The sequence below is a fragment of the Amblyomma mixtum genome, chromosome 2 (genome assembly GCF_055824585.1).
Source record: "Amblyomma mixtum isolate Tamu chromosome 2, ASM5582458v1, whole genome shotgun sequence".
Classification (NCBI taxonomy): Eukaryota; Metazoa; Arthropoda; class Arachnida; order Ixodida; family Ixodidae; genus Amblyomma; species Amblyomma mixtum.
The window spans coordinates 208,925,783-208,942,540 of record NC_143013.1 but is presented as its reverse complement, the minus strand read 5'-3'; the positions used below and the strand labels follow the sequence as shown (position 1 = coordinate 208,942,540).

The 16,758-nt window shown below is 47.2% G+C and overlaps 2 protein-coding genes and 1 pseudogene across 2 annotated transcripts in view; all 3 read right to left on the bottom strand.

Moving 5' to 3' along the window:
• Positions 1–8,584: 8,584 nt before the first annotated feature.
• LOC149362426 (uncharacterized) lies at positions 8,585–9,709 on the bottom strand. Its single transcript, XM_089573003.1, has one exon. It carries the CDS (start codon positions 9,707–9,709, stop codon positions 8,585–8,587), a length of 1,125 nt encoding a protein of 374 aa, XP_089429129.1.
• A 200-nt stretch (positions 9,710–9,909) lies between these two features.
• On the bottom strand, positions 9,910–10,602 carry LOC149362425 (uncharacterized; annotated as a pseudogene).
• A 5,872-nt stretch (positions 10,603–16,474) lies between these two features.
• The window catches only part of LOC149362421 (uncharacterized), a 68,454-nt gene continuing 68,170 nt past the window's right edge, over positions 16,475–16,758 (bottom strand). The window contains exon 5 of the mRNA XM_089573004.1: positions 16,475–16,597. The gene's annotated coding sequence lies outside the window, so the exon portion shown is untranslated. The remainder of the gene's footprint in view (positions 16,598–16,758) is intronic.

Here is a 16,758-nt window from a genome sequence, read left to right as displayed (position 1 = left end):
AGGCGAAACTCTAGAGGCCCGTGTGCTGTGCGATGTCAGTACATGTTAAAGAACCCCAGGTGGTCGAAATTTCCGGAGCCCTTCACTACGGCGTCTCTCATAGCCTCAGTCGCTTTGGGTGTTAAACCCCAATAAACCAAACCAAATCATTTTCCTCTTTAAGTGATACCATGCTTTGGTTCTGTTTCAGGTGTCACCAGTCTGACGAAAAATATTAGGACTTTTGCCTCTAAACGCACTGCTATCATACGGCGCATTAAAATGAGATTCTTTAGAATTTTCACTGCTTTCAATAAACGGATACTGAAAATGGGTGCTGTGTATAGAGTTCCTTTTTTGGATGGTAGTGTTCGTCCGCTTGGTGTTCATGAAAAGCTAAATAATATGCTGCTGCATATTGGTGCTGCAATAATTGTGTTGCAAAAATGGTGCTGCAATAATCGATAAACAGCGCAGCGCCTTAGATAAAAATTGCTTTGGCACTCTTTGGCCTTAGTCGCCCTTGCACCAATGAACTTAAAACTAATTAATCAATCAATCTCTACAACATGAGAAAGAGACTGATGGTAATTGTTCATGTCCCCTCCTTCCTCGGGGGAAAGTCTTGAGGCGCATCAGTGCGCTCAATGCTACAACTCTACAGTTCACTATTCCTCGGCTACCTGCAGTAGAGCTTTCTAATGTTTAGTAACATTAAAAAGATGCACGTCTGGACTCTACAAAGTGTGCAAATGCAAACTCTCCATATCTGTCTTGGACTGCCTAAATGTGCCTCTACAGCAGCAACTGTTGTCGTCACCCGGGAACATCCAATTACTATATACACTGCTGTTTACACCATGAAAGCACATACTTAGCACTTCTCACGGGCCTCCTGTCATCATCTTGCAGTAATTAGGCCACATAATGCATTTGTCAGTCACTGATGCTCATTGCGCCTATCTTTCATTGCAGTTCACCCCAGCCTCAAAACCATGCTCACCCTAATGGTGTCTACACAAACCTCAGGTACACCCTTCTATTCTTGGAATTATGAGGAAAGCTGGTGTTTCATTGGCTGCTCTCAAGCAGATCCCATTGGAACATCTGCATTCTAACCGCAGTCACCACATTCATGTCTACATAGACGACTTAATTACTTGAACCAGTTCTGCGTGGGTTATCGTGATCCCGGCAACGGCCTGCTTGATGAAGGTGAAGATGGCCTACCACAGTTCCTCAACTAGTATAGAACTAGCTGCCTTCCTTCCAGGCTGCAGTTGAGTTATTAGCCAAGAACCCCCTCATGAATGGCCAGTTTACACTGATTCCAAAGTAGCCGTTCAAGGCCTGAAAGCTGCTCTATGGCACTGGTCGCATGAACAACTCGTCGCAGAGATTCGTGACGTGTACCACTGCACCATATCGAAAGATCACAATATCATTTTTCAATAGCTGGTTGGACACTGCGGTATCAAAGGAAACCACCCCGCAGACAAGGCTGCCTGATCTGCTCACAATGACGAATTTCAGGTCTGTATTTCTATGTCAAGAGTTTGTCGCAGCGTGTGAGCTTGGCAAGTTGGCACTGGAGCTCTGCATAAAATACTGGCCAGGTTTTCAACCGTCAATTCAGGGCATTGGACCATGGACATCTTTCATTTTCTGGGAAAATTACTATTGTACCTCCTTCAGCAGTAGCTTGGTTTGGGGTAGTTGGTAACAGTTCTTTGAAACCTTCCTGCAAAAAGACACGGACAACACAGATGTGCACCTGTCCCGTCCACATCTGTGTTCTCCGTGTCCTTTTGTTGCGAAAGCAACCCTACGCTAGTCACCGAGCCATGTCGTGGAGCCGAGGAAAGGCCATACTGCGCATGCACGAGGAGCAGGGACGTCACATGGTGCAGAGCTGGCGCGCCGCCGTCGTCGCTACGCTAATGACTCAGAGGTGCCGCCGCTGCTGCTGCCGCGCACTCTCCATTGACTCTCTCTCTCTCTCCTCATTGCCTTCGCAATCCTCCAGGTTTAGCCAGAGCTAAACCACTGCCAATTTTTTTGCTATGTTTTCAAAGTACCTCGTTTGCTGCACTGTCAGGAAGGTGACATCTTTCATTACTGTGACGCTGGGCTCATCTTCCTCATATGAAGTTGAATTGTTCCTACTCAAGCAAGATTCTGAAGAGCTGCTGTTATTCCCCTTACCCCTAACTTATTCATGTGCGCCTCCATGACAACTTTTCCCGTCTCTCTTTCAAAACCTTTTCGAGACCTTCCACCTTGCATGACACTGGAATGGTATCCATTATGAAGTACTTCACCTTTAGTATCCCTGTTCATGGTTCTCCCAGATGTCCACTTCTTGCTGTCAATTTTGCAAAAGACAATATTCCAACCCTTTCGATTAATCCTTTCTGCAAATTCCTTTAGTACATCTCCCATTGCACTCCTGAAACTTATTTCATAATTCCTACTGCTTGACGTCCTTCGCTTGTCCTCCCTACTTTTTCGCCAAAGTTGGCCATTGGCACATTGTCTGGAATTTTTACTTTCATTGCAAAATCTACATGTTCGCAGAATGTTTTGACTGTCTTGTCATTATCACTATAGGCGTGCACAACCTCTAATTTGTGCCTTCAGTAGGCTTGATTACACTGACTCTAACCCTGTCATTAATACTAAAAAAAACGTAAATGGCGCCCGCTGTGCTTTCAGTGATCAAGAACCCCACATCGGCTTAGTCGACTCCAGTAGCTGAATACATGCCGATTCTTCAACACTGTGCACACCTCATTGCAGGCTGCATAACTGGCTTGATAGCTCATTCAGGTGTTCCAATAATAGCGGTGGTTCAAGTTTTTTGTTGGTTTCAACATGGAATTCTAGGAGCAGTATATGGTGGTTGACGGCACAGCGACAGCTCGGACTATTATGGCTCAAACCCAAGCGTGTGTCTGCGAAGCAACAAATCATAATTGGAAATGCTTGCTTGAATCATATTGCGCAAAGTGCCTCTACTCTATTCTCCATTCTTACATATATTGAAGGGTCCTTGATGCATAAGATGGGGCAGTCATCATCCTGACATTTCCTGAGCAATGCTGGTCTTGATCATCATGAATCATGAGAGTGCATGCTTACTGACTAGAGATGTATTGGAATTGTGTGGTCAACGTTCCACATTTGAATCAGAGAACTGCTAGCAAATTGGCGTTCACAGCTGTGCAAATGCTGTAGGTTAAGTCATAGTTTCACTGCAATGCTGGATAAACTAAGGTGCTCAAAAGCCCCAGGGTCCAGGTATTTAAGCAGTTTGGAAGCAATATTGCACAGTGTAACATTGCTTGGGGTTTTCAGTGCCACAAATAACCTTTGTCTTGAATGTAGGAACTGCACACAGCATCAACTCAGCATTCTAGTAAATATTGCGTGTAATCGTGGTCTTGATGTGGTGAGCTGTTGTAACAGCGGCTCGAGTCTTTATTTAGGGGACTAAGTCTGCAGATTTCTGCAAAACCAGCTCCATGCTATAATTATAGGCAGACCATGTACCCCCTTTGCCAAAAGTAACCGAGCAGCCGGTTTTTGCTTCTCAACCGTATGACGGAGCCTTTATGGCACCACTGAAGACCGAAAGGTGTCAGAACGTGAGGGCAAGGGCTCACCTTACTTTATGCAGATTCAGAGCTTAAGGGTTCCCAAAAGTTCTTTGCTACGTGGCTAAGAAACAAACCACCATTGCCCGGTCATTTTTGGCAATGACAGTGCATTGTGGGGGTAAGCTTTTCTGTCAGACATGTTTCATGCAGTTTACAGGCCTGTTTAGAGACAGGCCTGTAATGTCACATGCTTGTTAGTTTATGGAATATTTGATTGTAGCCTAACAGCTGACTAATCAAAGCAGGTAGCTGCTGTCCTTTGCATGGTCTAGGGACCTGCTGTAGGGGACGTATGCAGCAACAGGGAGCCTCCCACCCTCTTGTATTAGTACTAGACAAGTTGATGAACAAAGTGTTACTTCAAGGAGCTGAAAATGACATTCCAAGGTGGTGGGCAATCTGCTTATCCTAGTGCATGTTAAAATTTGCTTGCTTGGATGAATTTCACCATTTCTAAATTGGTGCGGTGGTATTGTGTCTGTGCAAAAATTGGCAGCATTTTATTGACTGCGCTTGCTCTTTTGCTTGCCTGGCCTACTGCCTTTGTTTGTTCTTCTGCCAACTAGTTTTATACAATTGACAAACAATTCTGGCAACCTGCCAGAGACATGGCAGCTAATTTGAGATTTTTGCTCATAAGTCCTGTAATTGTAATGGGCATTTCATGACCCAGTAGAATTGAATATGTGTGGTATTGTGGAGGAGGGTTGTCGAATGCAGGTTTGCTAAGACGATGCATACCCATTCTTTGCATTACTGCCCACAGGCCTCCTCTACTGCAAATGCATTTTTAACACTTCTGCTTAGAACAAGAAGCCTCCGCTGCGCCGAGACGAAAAATGTTCGCATTTACACCTAAGCACTTAAAAGGATTTAGTGGCACGGGCTGACTGGCTGTATACACTGCTACATACCTTAGAAAGAGGCTTTCTGGCATAAAGCTTCACGTAAAAGGATCGCCATTCCCGTCTTGCGAGCTTGTCCAAATGGCTCTGAACATGTTTCTGTGCACTCCTAACAACGCTGATGTCTTCTCTATAATTCATCCAGCATGCTCGTCTCTCTGCTCTGCGGCGAATTGCTCAAAGTCGCTCATATTTGCTATCTGCAGCTAAGTACACTTTTTGTAGGGTTATAACCTTAGTGCTGAACATTTTAGCATGTTTTGGTGAACAGATGAACAAAGTTGAAGAAAGTTTTGGTAAACAGATGCTTCGCGTGGGTGATTGGTTGCATACTGCGGCTGCCGTGAAGTGTTCACATGTGTACTCGCTACAGGAGGTGGCTCAACGTTTTGATGCGGTGGAAGAGAAGGGAATTCAAACACGTCCTCAATGCACAGATGACTGCCTTTATTTTTGTCCGGCGGTTGAGGAGCTTTCTTCCCCGGTGATGAATTTTTCCTGCGGTGGCTTCCCTGGACTTGGTTTTGTTCAATTAAAGCAGTTTTTGCTGACTTATAGCCTGTATTGTTGGAGTGTACTTGTAGATGATTTTTCTTCTTTTGGTAAACAGTGCAGCAGAAAAACGTTGCCTCGTGGGGCTTACCGCAGTTAGGACAAAGGGGGTTAGCACTTACGCATTCATTTCGGTTTGCACATTTATTTCCAGCTGGAAGAAAAGAGATAACTATTAAGACTAAGGAAAATACAACGTTTCAGGAAGCACAAAGATGATTCACACAAACACAAGGAATGTTCTTGGTGACAGGAAAAAAGTGGCAGTGGCTTAGCTCACCTATGCCAGGATATACGTAGCGAGAGGTACGGTATATCCCTTGTTACGACTAGTTGTTTTGCTTATTCCACCGCCGCATCACCGTCATTTATATACCGCGACACTCCTCCTCCCCTTGCCGCGCATGTGGAGTAGAGCACGGCACGCCAGCTCTTGCACAGTCTCGGTCAGAGGCGCGTCGGCGCGTGCGGCGCCGGTAGCTGGGATGTCACTCGGCGGCGCCTCTCGGGCGGAGGAAAGGCGTGGCTGTGACGTCATTCGGCTCCTCGCGCATGCGCACAAGTGGCGCCGAAGGCCCACAGCGAAACTGAGAGACTGCGGGTAATGTAGCTCTCGCTACCGATGTGGTGCAACGGAGTGGAGAACCACAGCCGAAGGCAGGGCCATATCGCGCCCCCGGCAAACGCAGCAAAGACTGCTCGGCCACCTCTGACAAATGCCCCTGGGTTGGCAGCTCTGAAGGCTTCCCGCAATCGAGAGAAGCCTGCAACTCATGCACCCGCAGCTACTCTGCGGACCTCCAACGAACGCCTCCAGGACGGTCACAGTGCCAATTTCGCATTCGCTTCAGCAGAGGCGGAGCTCTGAGCATAGGATGGCATGATCTCTAGTACACAGGGTGACCACAGTAGTGCACTTTGGTGCTGAGGTGCAGTCATTGGATTTGTGTTCATCAGATGCACATTTGGCTCAGGTTTGGCGGTTAGAGTCATGGCCATATTTTGACACTTGAAGCACCGTTTGGGATTTAATTGGGATGTATGGTGTTTGGATTCAGTGAGCGCGCGGGCATTGAAACTACTTTTGCTGTCCTGCGGACGTTAGAGACATCTTCAGGATGTCCAGGGGAGGTTCAGTGCACATCGGGAGTTGGCTGGAGGCAAAGTTTCCTTCTTGTTTTTTGAGATCTTTTTATACGATGGACATAGCGGTGACGTTCTGGTCTCTAAGACCCTCCTATATTTATTTTTCAGTGAGAGTCAGGAAATCATGTTCAGGTCGAAATTGGTTTGGTTTGGTTTATGGGGTTTAACGTCTCAAAGCGACTAAGGCTATGAGAGACGCCGTAGTGGAGGGCTCCGGAAATTTCGACCACCTGGGGTTCTTTAACGTGCACTGACATCGCACAGTACACGGGCCTCTAGAATTTCTCCTCCAAAGAAATTCCAGCCGCCGCGGCCGGGATCGAACCCGCGTCTTTTGGGTCAGCAGCCGAGCACCATAACCGCTGAGCCACCGCGGCGGCCGTTCAGGTCGAAATTATGCCCTTGACTGTATGAGTGATCTGTGAGCGCATGATGGAGGCAGGGATGTCTCCAAGCTAGGTCGCTATGGGAGTTTGGAATATTGTACATTACTGGGATCTCAAGTGAAATTTTGATTCAAGCTGTTTTGCGCTACGGGACCTCGGGCTTCAATCACGGACCATGCAAAATTGACCTTCAAATGACCCTGAGCTTCGAAAGCAAAGGAAAGGTACATAACTGGCACCCAGGGACAGTGGACACCTTAGCAACGCATTAAGCTATAAAACCAATGGAGCGGGAGTTTGGAAAGCAAAGTAAAGGCGCATAACTGCCCTCTTAGAACAATTGACACCTCAGTCGTGCTTCAAGATATGTGGCCGTAGTGACAGTTGTGCGCTGCATGCGTTGGCATTGAAAACGTTGTGGCAGAAACACACTGAAGCAATAGGCCGTCGGCATTCGTTGTGTTCAGTGGCGTTAAAAATGTTTTACACTGAGATGATTTTAAAGAAAGGAAGTGTGCATAACTGGCTCCGGTTAGTAGATGCCTGAATCGTGCTATACGTGGGGCGATGAAAAAGATGTTGGTTGCATGTGCGCGCTGACAACGTTGTGGCAGACACGTGGCACTGCTGCAATAGGCCACAGCGTTCATTAGGTGAGCAAACACTCGCGATCAACCATAAACTGCCACCTGCCAGGGTGGGTGTGCTGCCTATCCAGTGTCCATCCCAAACATATACGCCAGCTTCTGGTCATTCCTCCAATACCTCAGAACATGCACCCAGATTTCCATGCTGAATGTCGTACAGAGAGAGCCAAATCGTTAGGAAAACGCTTTCTTAATGATACATCTGTGGTATATGTAGATGAAGCAGATTCTTCGGCTGACAAGACGGTAGCTGTGGTCACCACGGAAAGGGGTAGTCATAACTGGGGGCACTATATGCATTCAGCACACACATATGTTGGAGAAGAAACAGCCATTGCTCTAGCCATTGCGGGATCCTCGGCAGAAACCATTGTCAGCGACTCAAAATTGGCGATACGTAACTATACGTTGGGAAAAATCTCCCCACAAGCAGCACGGATTCTGCAAAATAATCAGCCCACGCGGCGCATTCGCCTTATCTGGACGCCTGCCCATGCCTCCCTTGCTGGTAATGAGGTGGCTCATAACCTAGCTCGAGAACTGTCCCGCCTAGCTGGGTCGTGCATCCCTCCCACCCTATACTCCGGCAAGGACAGGTTGTTTTCTTAGAGAAATCCTGCAGCACTACAGGCTTGCAAGATGCAGATTCCCCCCAGCAGATAAAATGCTCTCCAAACAAGACCAAAGCCTGGCGTAAACTTCAAACTAACACCTATTCAAATCCCCGATTATGTAGCTTCTATTCGGAAGGACTCTACTCAGACAAATGCAAACATTGTGATAGCTAAGCCGATCTAAATCATATGATCTGGAACTGCCCGCAGTCCCTACCCGTCGAGTCGATTCATTACCGACTCTGATCATTGGGAGGCTCTTTGCTCAGCCCCGACCCAGGGACACAGATCAAGCTCCTCCAGCTGGCTGAAGACGCCGCCGCTGCCCAAGGGATAGCGGCCGTCGTTTAAGCGAGGGGCGACTTTGAGTCACTACTCTATATCTGCTGGAAATAAAGTTTCACCACCACAACCAGTGTTCGGAACACACTCAACGTTACAGATGCCAAGCCGCTTATATATAGTTAGTTGCCCGATAGGCCATAGCTTCCGCTCTGTAACCATGTTCAGCAGTGTTGAACAGCACCATTTTTTTTCCTGCTGTTCGCTATGTGCGTACCACATGGTACCTTGGGAAAACTTGTTTTTTTTTTTAAAGAATGAAGCTGTTACTTCGGTCCATTCCCTTTTTTGAGGGCGATCATTTGAAGCATGCATGGCAGCCATGAATAATTGTTTTTTCGGCCTCGGTGCCAGCTATGAGCGCCCACCACGGAGCCCATTGAAGGGACGGGACAGGAACTTGCACGCAAGCCCTGCATCTAAGCATTCCTTAAAGGTAGTAAAATTATCAAACGTGCCATTCAGACAAATCTTGCTGCCGCCCCCACCAGATAATGTGTTTGCAGCCTCATTTGCGTGCACATGACCCACATTACCAGCTTTAAAAATGTTGCCACTACAGCCTAGCAGTGAAGGTTCGTGATGCCTGCACTGGGAATTGTTTGCTCCTCTCCCCCCTCCCTGTATAGAACACTCCGCTTTCTGGACATTTTGATTGCCTGAAGTGTTAGTTTGGTTATTCTTGCAGCTCAAAGCTGATGCTACCTGACAGCGTCTGCGTCGCTTGGCAGCACTGGGTCGTGCAGTGCTCAAGGTACAACCTGCTGTGTCACCCTTGTGCACAGAAATTTGAACCTTAGAGTGGATTGGGCCATCAAGGTTGCCAGCCTCTCTGCATGGCATCAAAGCAGCCAAACGACGCCTTCGCCGCTTAGCAGCACCCGACTGATGTTTGGTTAGTTTGCATGCTCCCTGGCCTTCTCTAGCTGTCGATGGTGAGCGGCTTTTGCAGCCAGTGACCTCTGTAACAATGCCACAGAAGACAGCTGCGAAGTCTATTTTGCCAACCAGCTCAGCACTGCTCTGGTGCTGGTTGACCACACAGCTATAACGAGCAGTGCTGCACAGGTCACTAGCTTGCCCTTTGTCGTCCACACCAATGGCTGCAACAGAAGGGGGCTCACAAGCACTCCTGTGCAAGTAATTCTGCACCTTCCTCGCTGCTACAGACAAAGGTGTGGCACACTTCAAGGGCTTGGCAGCTGTCTTAGCAAGTACTTTGGCATCTCTGCCAGTGGCTGGGCTGTTACCTTTTCCTTGCCTACACAGTGCCGCAGCCTTCCGCTTCTTCCTGGAGGTGACAACCACCCACTCACTGTTGCGAGAATCGCAGACAGCCTTTGGTGCAGCGGCTTCACGAGCACTGACCACACCTTCCCCTGCGGAAGAGCACTCAACAGGGCTGCTCACATGCGGCACCTGTGAGGCTCCACCTGGTGCCTTGGCACAGGTGGTGCTTGCACCTCGATTGAGATTCATAGGCTTCGTAGCTGACACACAGCCTTGAAGCCTCCTCTCAGTCTTTCCCCAAGTGGGTACACCTGAGCCATGGGACACCGGGGAAGGCAGACTGTCCCAGGTACTCCAAACCTTGCAACCTTTGTGCCGGACACGGACACCGCCCACGAGCGCAAAGCCAGCTCCCCGAGGGGTAGTTGGGAGCAGGTCAGTACCATGCCTTAGCAAAGGAGTGCTGCTCGTTCCCTGGAGAGAAGTGGGTGCTGTGGGTGGCTTGCTGACTGCTCCTGAAACTCTCTGGCTGGCTCAGCCCATTCAGCCCACGATGACGGTTTCCGACTTTCCTGGTAGCTCAGCTGAATGCACCGCCTCTCTGCGAGAGCAGCCAGGGTGGAGGCCTCCTGGTAGAGAAACTCCGCCAGGACCTGGTTGCCTCGCCGGCTCGGGTGCACACCATCGCGGCTGAGGTAGCTGCCCCAGCAGTTGACCAAGCCACCCAGGAAGTGAAAACCGCGCTATCGGCACAGCTCCTGTAACGCAGCGTTTACTTCCTTGTACCGTTCGTTCATGCGGAGCAGCTGAGTGATCTGGCTTTCACCAGCCCTGTACTCGTTCTGCCCGCGTGGGAGAACGGCGGAAAAAGCTACCAGCACCGAAGGTTTGCTCTCGACAATGCCGCAAGCTAACCGACGGTACTTCTCCATGTACGTGCTGACACTCTCAAGACAGTTGTTCGTGCCAACATGCACAATGAGAACATCGATGTCGCTTAGCTGAGTAGCTATTGCCGAGAGCAAATGTTCAATCTTTATTCCTCTGTGTGCACTGACGTCAACAGCGAGACCGCGACGCTATGGAAAATACTGGTCAAGGTATTTTACCATCGAATCGCCAGCCACCAAAATGCGACGCATGTTGGTCTGTGCCACGCAACAGGTGAATAAAAGTAGAGAACTTCTATTCTAGAACTTGTAATTACTGAAACGCAACAATGACTTGCTCTGAAAGCTCGCTTTACTTAAAATAGACCCACAAGCAACTCAACACGTAAGCTGTACTATGTGTGCAATTCGCAAAGATTAACACAAACGCACGAAAACTATCGTCTCTCTTGTACAAGCTACTGCAACGATTACAAATGAGAGATTAAAACCTAAAACGCCTTACAGCGAAGAGGCAAATATTAAGACAACAGTATTCTACAAAGCCTGTACACAAGTGCCTACAAATGAGCAAAATATTCTAAAAAAGAAAGAAAAACGAAAAATAAATAATTCAATACAGTCGAACCCCGCAATAACGAAACCGCCCGGGAAGGAAAACCTTTCGTTGTCGTGAGAATTTCGCTCTCGCGAAACTGGACAAATAAGCACACCCATTACCTTGCAGAACGAAAATTTAATGAAAAACGTCGCTTATATTGCTCTGCTTGACATTGCTGTGCAGGAGCTTGACGACTCTGGCTTCGCAGCTTGATAAGCTATGCATAGCTTCGTCATCGTCGTGGTCGCCGAGAAAAGTCGGGATAACGTCAAAAGCATCAAGCACATCACGCAAGCTTACTTGCTTACCTTGTGCTTGGTTTTCGCAATCTTCGTCGTCACTGAATTCCTCACGATGCCATTCTTTGATTTCAGAATCGTAGAAAGTGAGCTGCACGGGATACTGAACTCTTCCGCAATACCCGTCTTCTTTCTGCCTTTTTCAGCTTCGGCGATTATTGCAGCCTTTTCCTGCAGCGTCAAAAACTTGCCCTTCTTTACAGGAGGCGGCATGTTTCCGACAGTCAAAAAAAAAAATGTACACAAGCAAGTCGCGGGTGAATTTGGCTTGCACAAGGCGGACGGCGAGATCGGCGAGATAGCGTGGTCGGCGCTCTAGCGAAAAGAAAAAAAAAGCGTTCCTTTCCTTGCTCTTCCCCGGTTGGCCGGCGGTGTTGTCACGTGAAACGTCACGTGCGTGCGTAGCCGCCAACAGATGGGCTAGCAAAAATCCGCTTTCAGCGGGCAAAAAAAAAAAAATGCTTTGCTATCATCATCATTACCGAAACAACCGAAAGTAAACAAAAATGGCTGCGCCGGTGCTTGTTGGCAGGTGAAATGAACGGGCCCGACTTGCCGGATGAGTGTGCTGCTGCAGTTTTGCCCATTCTATGTTCCCGACTGGCTGATGTGCCGGAAAAATGTTGCAGATCACTACCTCAAACTTTCGTTAATGCGGGACTGCTTTTTAAAAACCCTTCGCTGTTGAGAGGGGACAAATGCATTGAACCCTATGGGAGTTCGCCGGGGGTGCCAGAATTTTTCGTTGCCGCGAGAATTTCGTTCTTGAGGGCTTTCGTTATTGACAGGTTCAACTGTATATGCTAAACCCTATTGACAGCAACAAGGAACGCTAAGATGCAATGACTGTGCAAAGGAAAAAGGGATGATTTTGGCTTGCGTTCACGTCGTCGCACGAGGCAGTCGAGAACACCTCCAGAAGAAGCCTCCAGAAGAAACAGCACGAGCGAATGCAGACACCAGCAGCCACCTGCAGCTGTGTTGACTGAAGTGCCACCTGTTGCAATTTTGAGAGAAGCGCAAAAATCAAAAAGCGCGCCACAATAACCAGAAATGCGCAACTCGTGACGTCACAAGAAAGTTATCACGTGGGTATGACGTACTTCCTTGCGTGTCACCAGCGATATAGCCCCCCTACGTGGATGCTGACACGCGCGTGTCAGCATCCCTTGCCTTTTCTTAGCCAGAAAAGTGCTCCTTCTGAAAGGTCGCTTTAAGGTGGCATGCGGGGCATTTTTGAAATCCATGTCGCCCTTTTCTTTTGCTTATACTTTAGTTCTCCTTACCAAAGGTCGCTTTGCGTGTTAAGATAAGAAACGTTCTTGAATATGGGGGTAAGCAATTTTTGTTCACAGTAAAAATAGATTTTATTGTTCTTTTCTGGCTGTGTTGATATGTATATTTCTGTTGAAGAACTTTGCAATCTTCCTCCTCAAGTTATTGCCAGTTAGCCTAGCCTCTAGGATCTGCGCTCAGAAAACTGTGTCAGCACATAGTTTACTTGCAAATTTGGCTCGCAATGGCACCTCCTATGTTTTATTTTCTGCTGTTTTCAGTGAAAATAATTCTTTGTGATCAAAAGACCAAAATCTATCGATACAGGTCAAACTTCTATTTGTCCTCAGTGTCCCTTTCAACTTGAAAGTCCACATCTGTCCTGTGCTTCTCTGTTTGCTTGTTTATCTGCTGTTCTCTAATACACACACATACCAGCTTACTTTCTTGCCGAGTGTATTGACCATTGTCGGAATGTGACTTTAGTGTGATGAAGATGGCATCACTTTTTTTCGTCAAGAGGACCGTAATGAAGTGCTTTTGGTGGCTCCTGCTTTCAAAGCTGCCAAATCATAACATGACCACATTCGAAAGAAAATATGCTAACAAAAGCTCGTTTCTTGCATGCCTCTTCACTATTCCGACAATTTGTGTGATCTACTGTATAGATGAATATACTGTAACTGTGCATTGGTTCACGTGCACTACTCTGTTTTCATATTGTCAGCAAAGTAGAATGCACCATCAATGAAGAAGTGTGACATGACAAGTGTGACATAAACCCACCAACCAACTTAGGTTAGGACAAATGCATGTGGGACAAGGAGTAAACATGAGCAGAAACTTGGTGTTAGCAATCCCTTGCTGCATGGCACAACAGGAACTAGCAGCGAAACCTCTATCTTAGGGACGACCTGGATCTCATGGCAAGTAGATGACTAACTCATCCTGTTCAAATGACAGCTTGCGGAACACAAGCAATTGTGCACACCTCACCTCAAAAGAGTATGTATGACTCCTTGGCTTGTCATTACGGAGGACGGCGAAGTGCAAGCTGCGCACTGTACTTGCAAGGCGGGCCTTGGAGAAGCGTGCTTGCACATTGCAGCAGTGCTTTTCTACACAGATGCTGTTGTGAAGAGGAGAGTTGAACAAGTGTTTACAGACAAAGTAAACGCATGGCTGCCCCCAACAGTGCGATCCGTGGATCGAAAAAAGTTTTGCATGTGAGTTTCTCCTCGTCAACGATGAAGAAAAGGCTAATAGATGGGGAAGAGCCTCTTCGCAAGAAGAAACAAAGAAGGGCTGTTACAGAGGCGACAAATGAAGAGTGGGCAACATTTCTGACAGCTTGTCACCACAGCAGAAGCCAGCCAGCACTTCTGTCTTCGGAACCAGATTTTGCAGGTCACTTTCTTCCTGTGGCAATGAAGTTCTCAGTGCCATTCTCACCAATCTGCAGGATGATGTTCCACGCACATGGAATGAGATACGAAAGAAATGCTTTGCCCTTGCTGGAGGCCTGTCAATTGAGCATGAGGTAGAGTAGCTGAAATCAGCATGTTTTTTGCTCTTACTGTGGTTGGTTTTCTGCAGCTGTCTACAAGTACCAATTAAAACAAGGATGTAGCAGCCCTAAGATGGGACACAAGGGAATGAGACACCCATATGCACTAGTGTGTGTCTCGTTGCCTTTTGTCCTAGCTTACAGTCGTTACATCCTTTCCGTCAACATGCACCAACCAACTCGTATGAGCTAATTCAGATTTTGCTCTGTTTAAGAGGCCTTGACTTTGTGACCGCTCTGTGTTAGCTTTAGACGTCACTGACCAACGTCATTGCATATCCTCACTGTCTTATTTGAGGTTGCCGACTTGATAGAAAAGGAGGCCAGAGAGCAGGCAAAGAGTACCAAGTGGTTCCCCTTCACTGCTGGACACATCACAGCTTCAAATGCCAAGGCTGAATGCAGGACTTCGACGACAAACCCGTCGCAGTCCCTGCTAAAGGGGTTATGCTACCCAGAAGATGCGCAGTTCTCAAGCCCACAAACTACATGGGGAAAGGAACATGAACAGAAAGTCACAGAAGCTTACACAGCTGCATCTAAGAATATTCATAATTTTTCAGCACAGTCAATCAGGCCTGCACATTTGTAGAGAGAATCCATTTTTTGCTGCAACCCCTGATGGTGGCCAGGGAGTGCTGGAGGTGAAATGTCCATACAACTGTAGAGAAGAGTCAGAAGTTATGCATTGTCTGACTCATTATTGTTATATACAGTAGGAGCTAGCGCCCCCTATGTGCCACAAAAGTTGTGTTAGTATCCATCCTGGCTGTACAGGGGGTTCTTTCTGTTAATAAAGGCAACATCATGTCCGACTGCAGCGCATCATAGTCGCACGTGTGTAATCCACGTAATGAGACGCGACCCGGAGCGCGTATCACGGACCCACGTATAACAATCATGAGTTTCCATTGTAGACAACAAAGTGGTGCTGAGGAAAGACCATAGTTACTTTTACCAATTGCAAATGCAGATTCAAGTGCGCAAGTGACTTTCAAGTGTGACTTTGTTGTTTGAATGCAAAAGGATTACGTTGTTCTTCAAATCTATGAAGACACACAGTTGTGTAGGAGAATGCTGCAGCGTTGCACGCTTTAAGCTTGTCCTTTTGCCAGAATTATGTTGTCGCTATTGGACTGAGGAACTTAACACAGGGCTACAAGAGGCTAGTGATGAAGACTCAGTGCCTTCATATAAGGTGTACTGTGTGTGTGGCGGTCCCGAATCAGGCAGAATCGTCATGTGTGACAGCAAGACATGCAAACGTGTCTGGTTCCGCTACGAGTGTGTTAATGTGAACGGAGCGACAAAAGGAAAAACATGGTACTGCCCTGAGTATAAAGAGCAAAGTAAGAAAGAGTAATTTGTTCGCAGTGGCCGAGAAACTTTCCCCTTCGCACAAAACCAAGATGCACATAGAGAACTTGGAATGAAGGAAAAAAACAGTATGGCATCCACTGTGTGAAACAGCGATGTAATCCGTACCTGCAGGAAAAGCAATAAAGAAAACTGAGAGCACATTTATTTACACCAATTCTCTAAGCATACTTGCCGCACTTAACTCAAGAAATGCTGTCACATCATTGCTTGGAGGCGCCATACATAATATTAAACAATGTCGCAGTGCAAGCTCATAAAAAATTCTGAGTTCTGATCTGTGTTAGAATCTGCGTTAGAAAGAAGAAAAATAGAAATTGGGATCCATGCAGAGAGAGTGGTGGAATGTAGCATTCCACCCTAGCCGACTGCTAGGAGAAATGCACACGTTTCCTGTTTTTGTAATCTTTAAGTGAGTGCTCATGCGAAACAACTGTGCGTGATTTCACCCAAATGGGATAGTTGAGCTGTTCACATTGCACAGTGCTGAAGTAATAAAAACAATCTTGTCGAGTGCTGTTGGCCCATTTTCTTCCCCAACGAGCACGTGCTTCAGGACTTTGTACTTATTACGTACAAGTCCAACCACTCACTCGACAGGGATCCTCACATTTGCTATTTTTTGAGTCTTTGGCACATCAACAGCAGAGAGTTGCTGCTTACCTCTAGTGAAGGCAGACATGGCCAACTTAGCGCAGTGCATACCAACACTGTCGGCAACCGTGAATCCTCAGTCAGCTAGAACTACATCCCCGGGCAAGAGGTTGTTCAAAATGCCACATTTTTATGCAATAACCTAATCATTAGTCCGCCTACACCATTCTCGAGATATAAACGTGACGCCTTGCGGTGCAATGCCAATCAAGTATTTGACAGCATTGTGGCTTTTGTAGTGTGACCATATATATCGGCGATCGTGGCAACATGGACGAAGGCCGCTCGATGAATATCTCAAAACAGTCTAGGACAAAAGCCACTTTCACATCAAATGACTTGCGAAATGTCATGGGCATGGTTGCCCGGAGCATCTCGCATTCAGGCCACCGCACAGCTCAGGAAAGCCAGACAAAGGCCAGGTCCAGCCACTTGTTGATAACCCTTGATGCTGCGGATTGTGACACATGAAACCTGCAAATAAAAATGAAGGCTATCAGCAACTTGCATCACGAAAATGTAAAATACAAGGTTATATCAGTAGGCCAAATCTTGAAGATTGTTGTGTGGCGTTGGGTTTAATGGCACATAGGCAGCAAAGGCCATCATGCGCCAAGCTGTGAGCACCTACGTAG

Coding starts and splice junctions, on each gene's coding strand:
- LOC149362426 (XM_089573003.1), bottom strand. CDS start 9,709: ATGAATCTCAATCGAGGTGCAAGCACCACCTGTGCCAAGGCACCAGGT.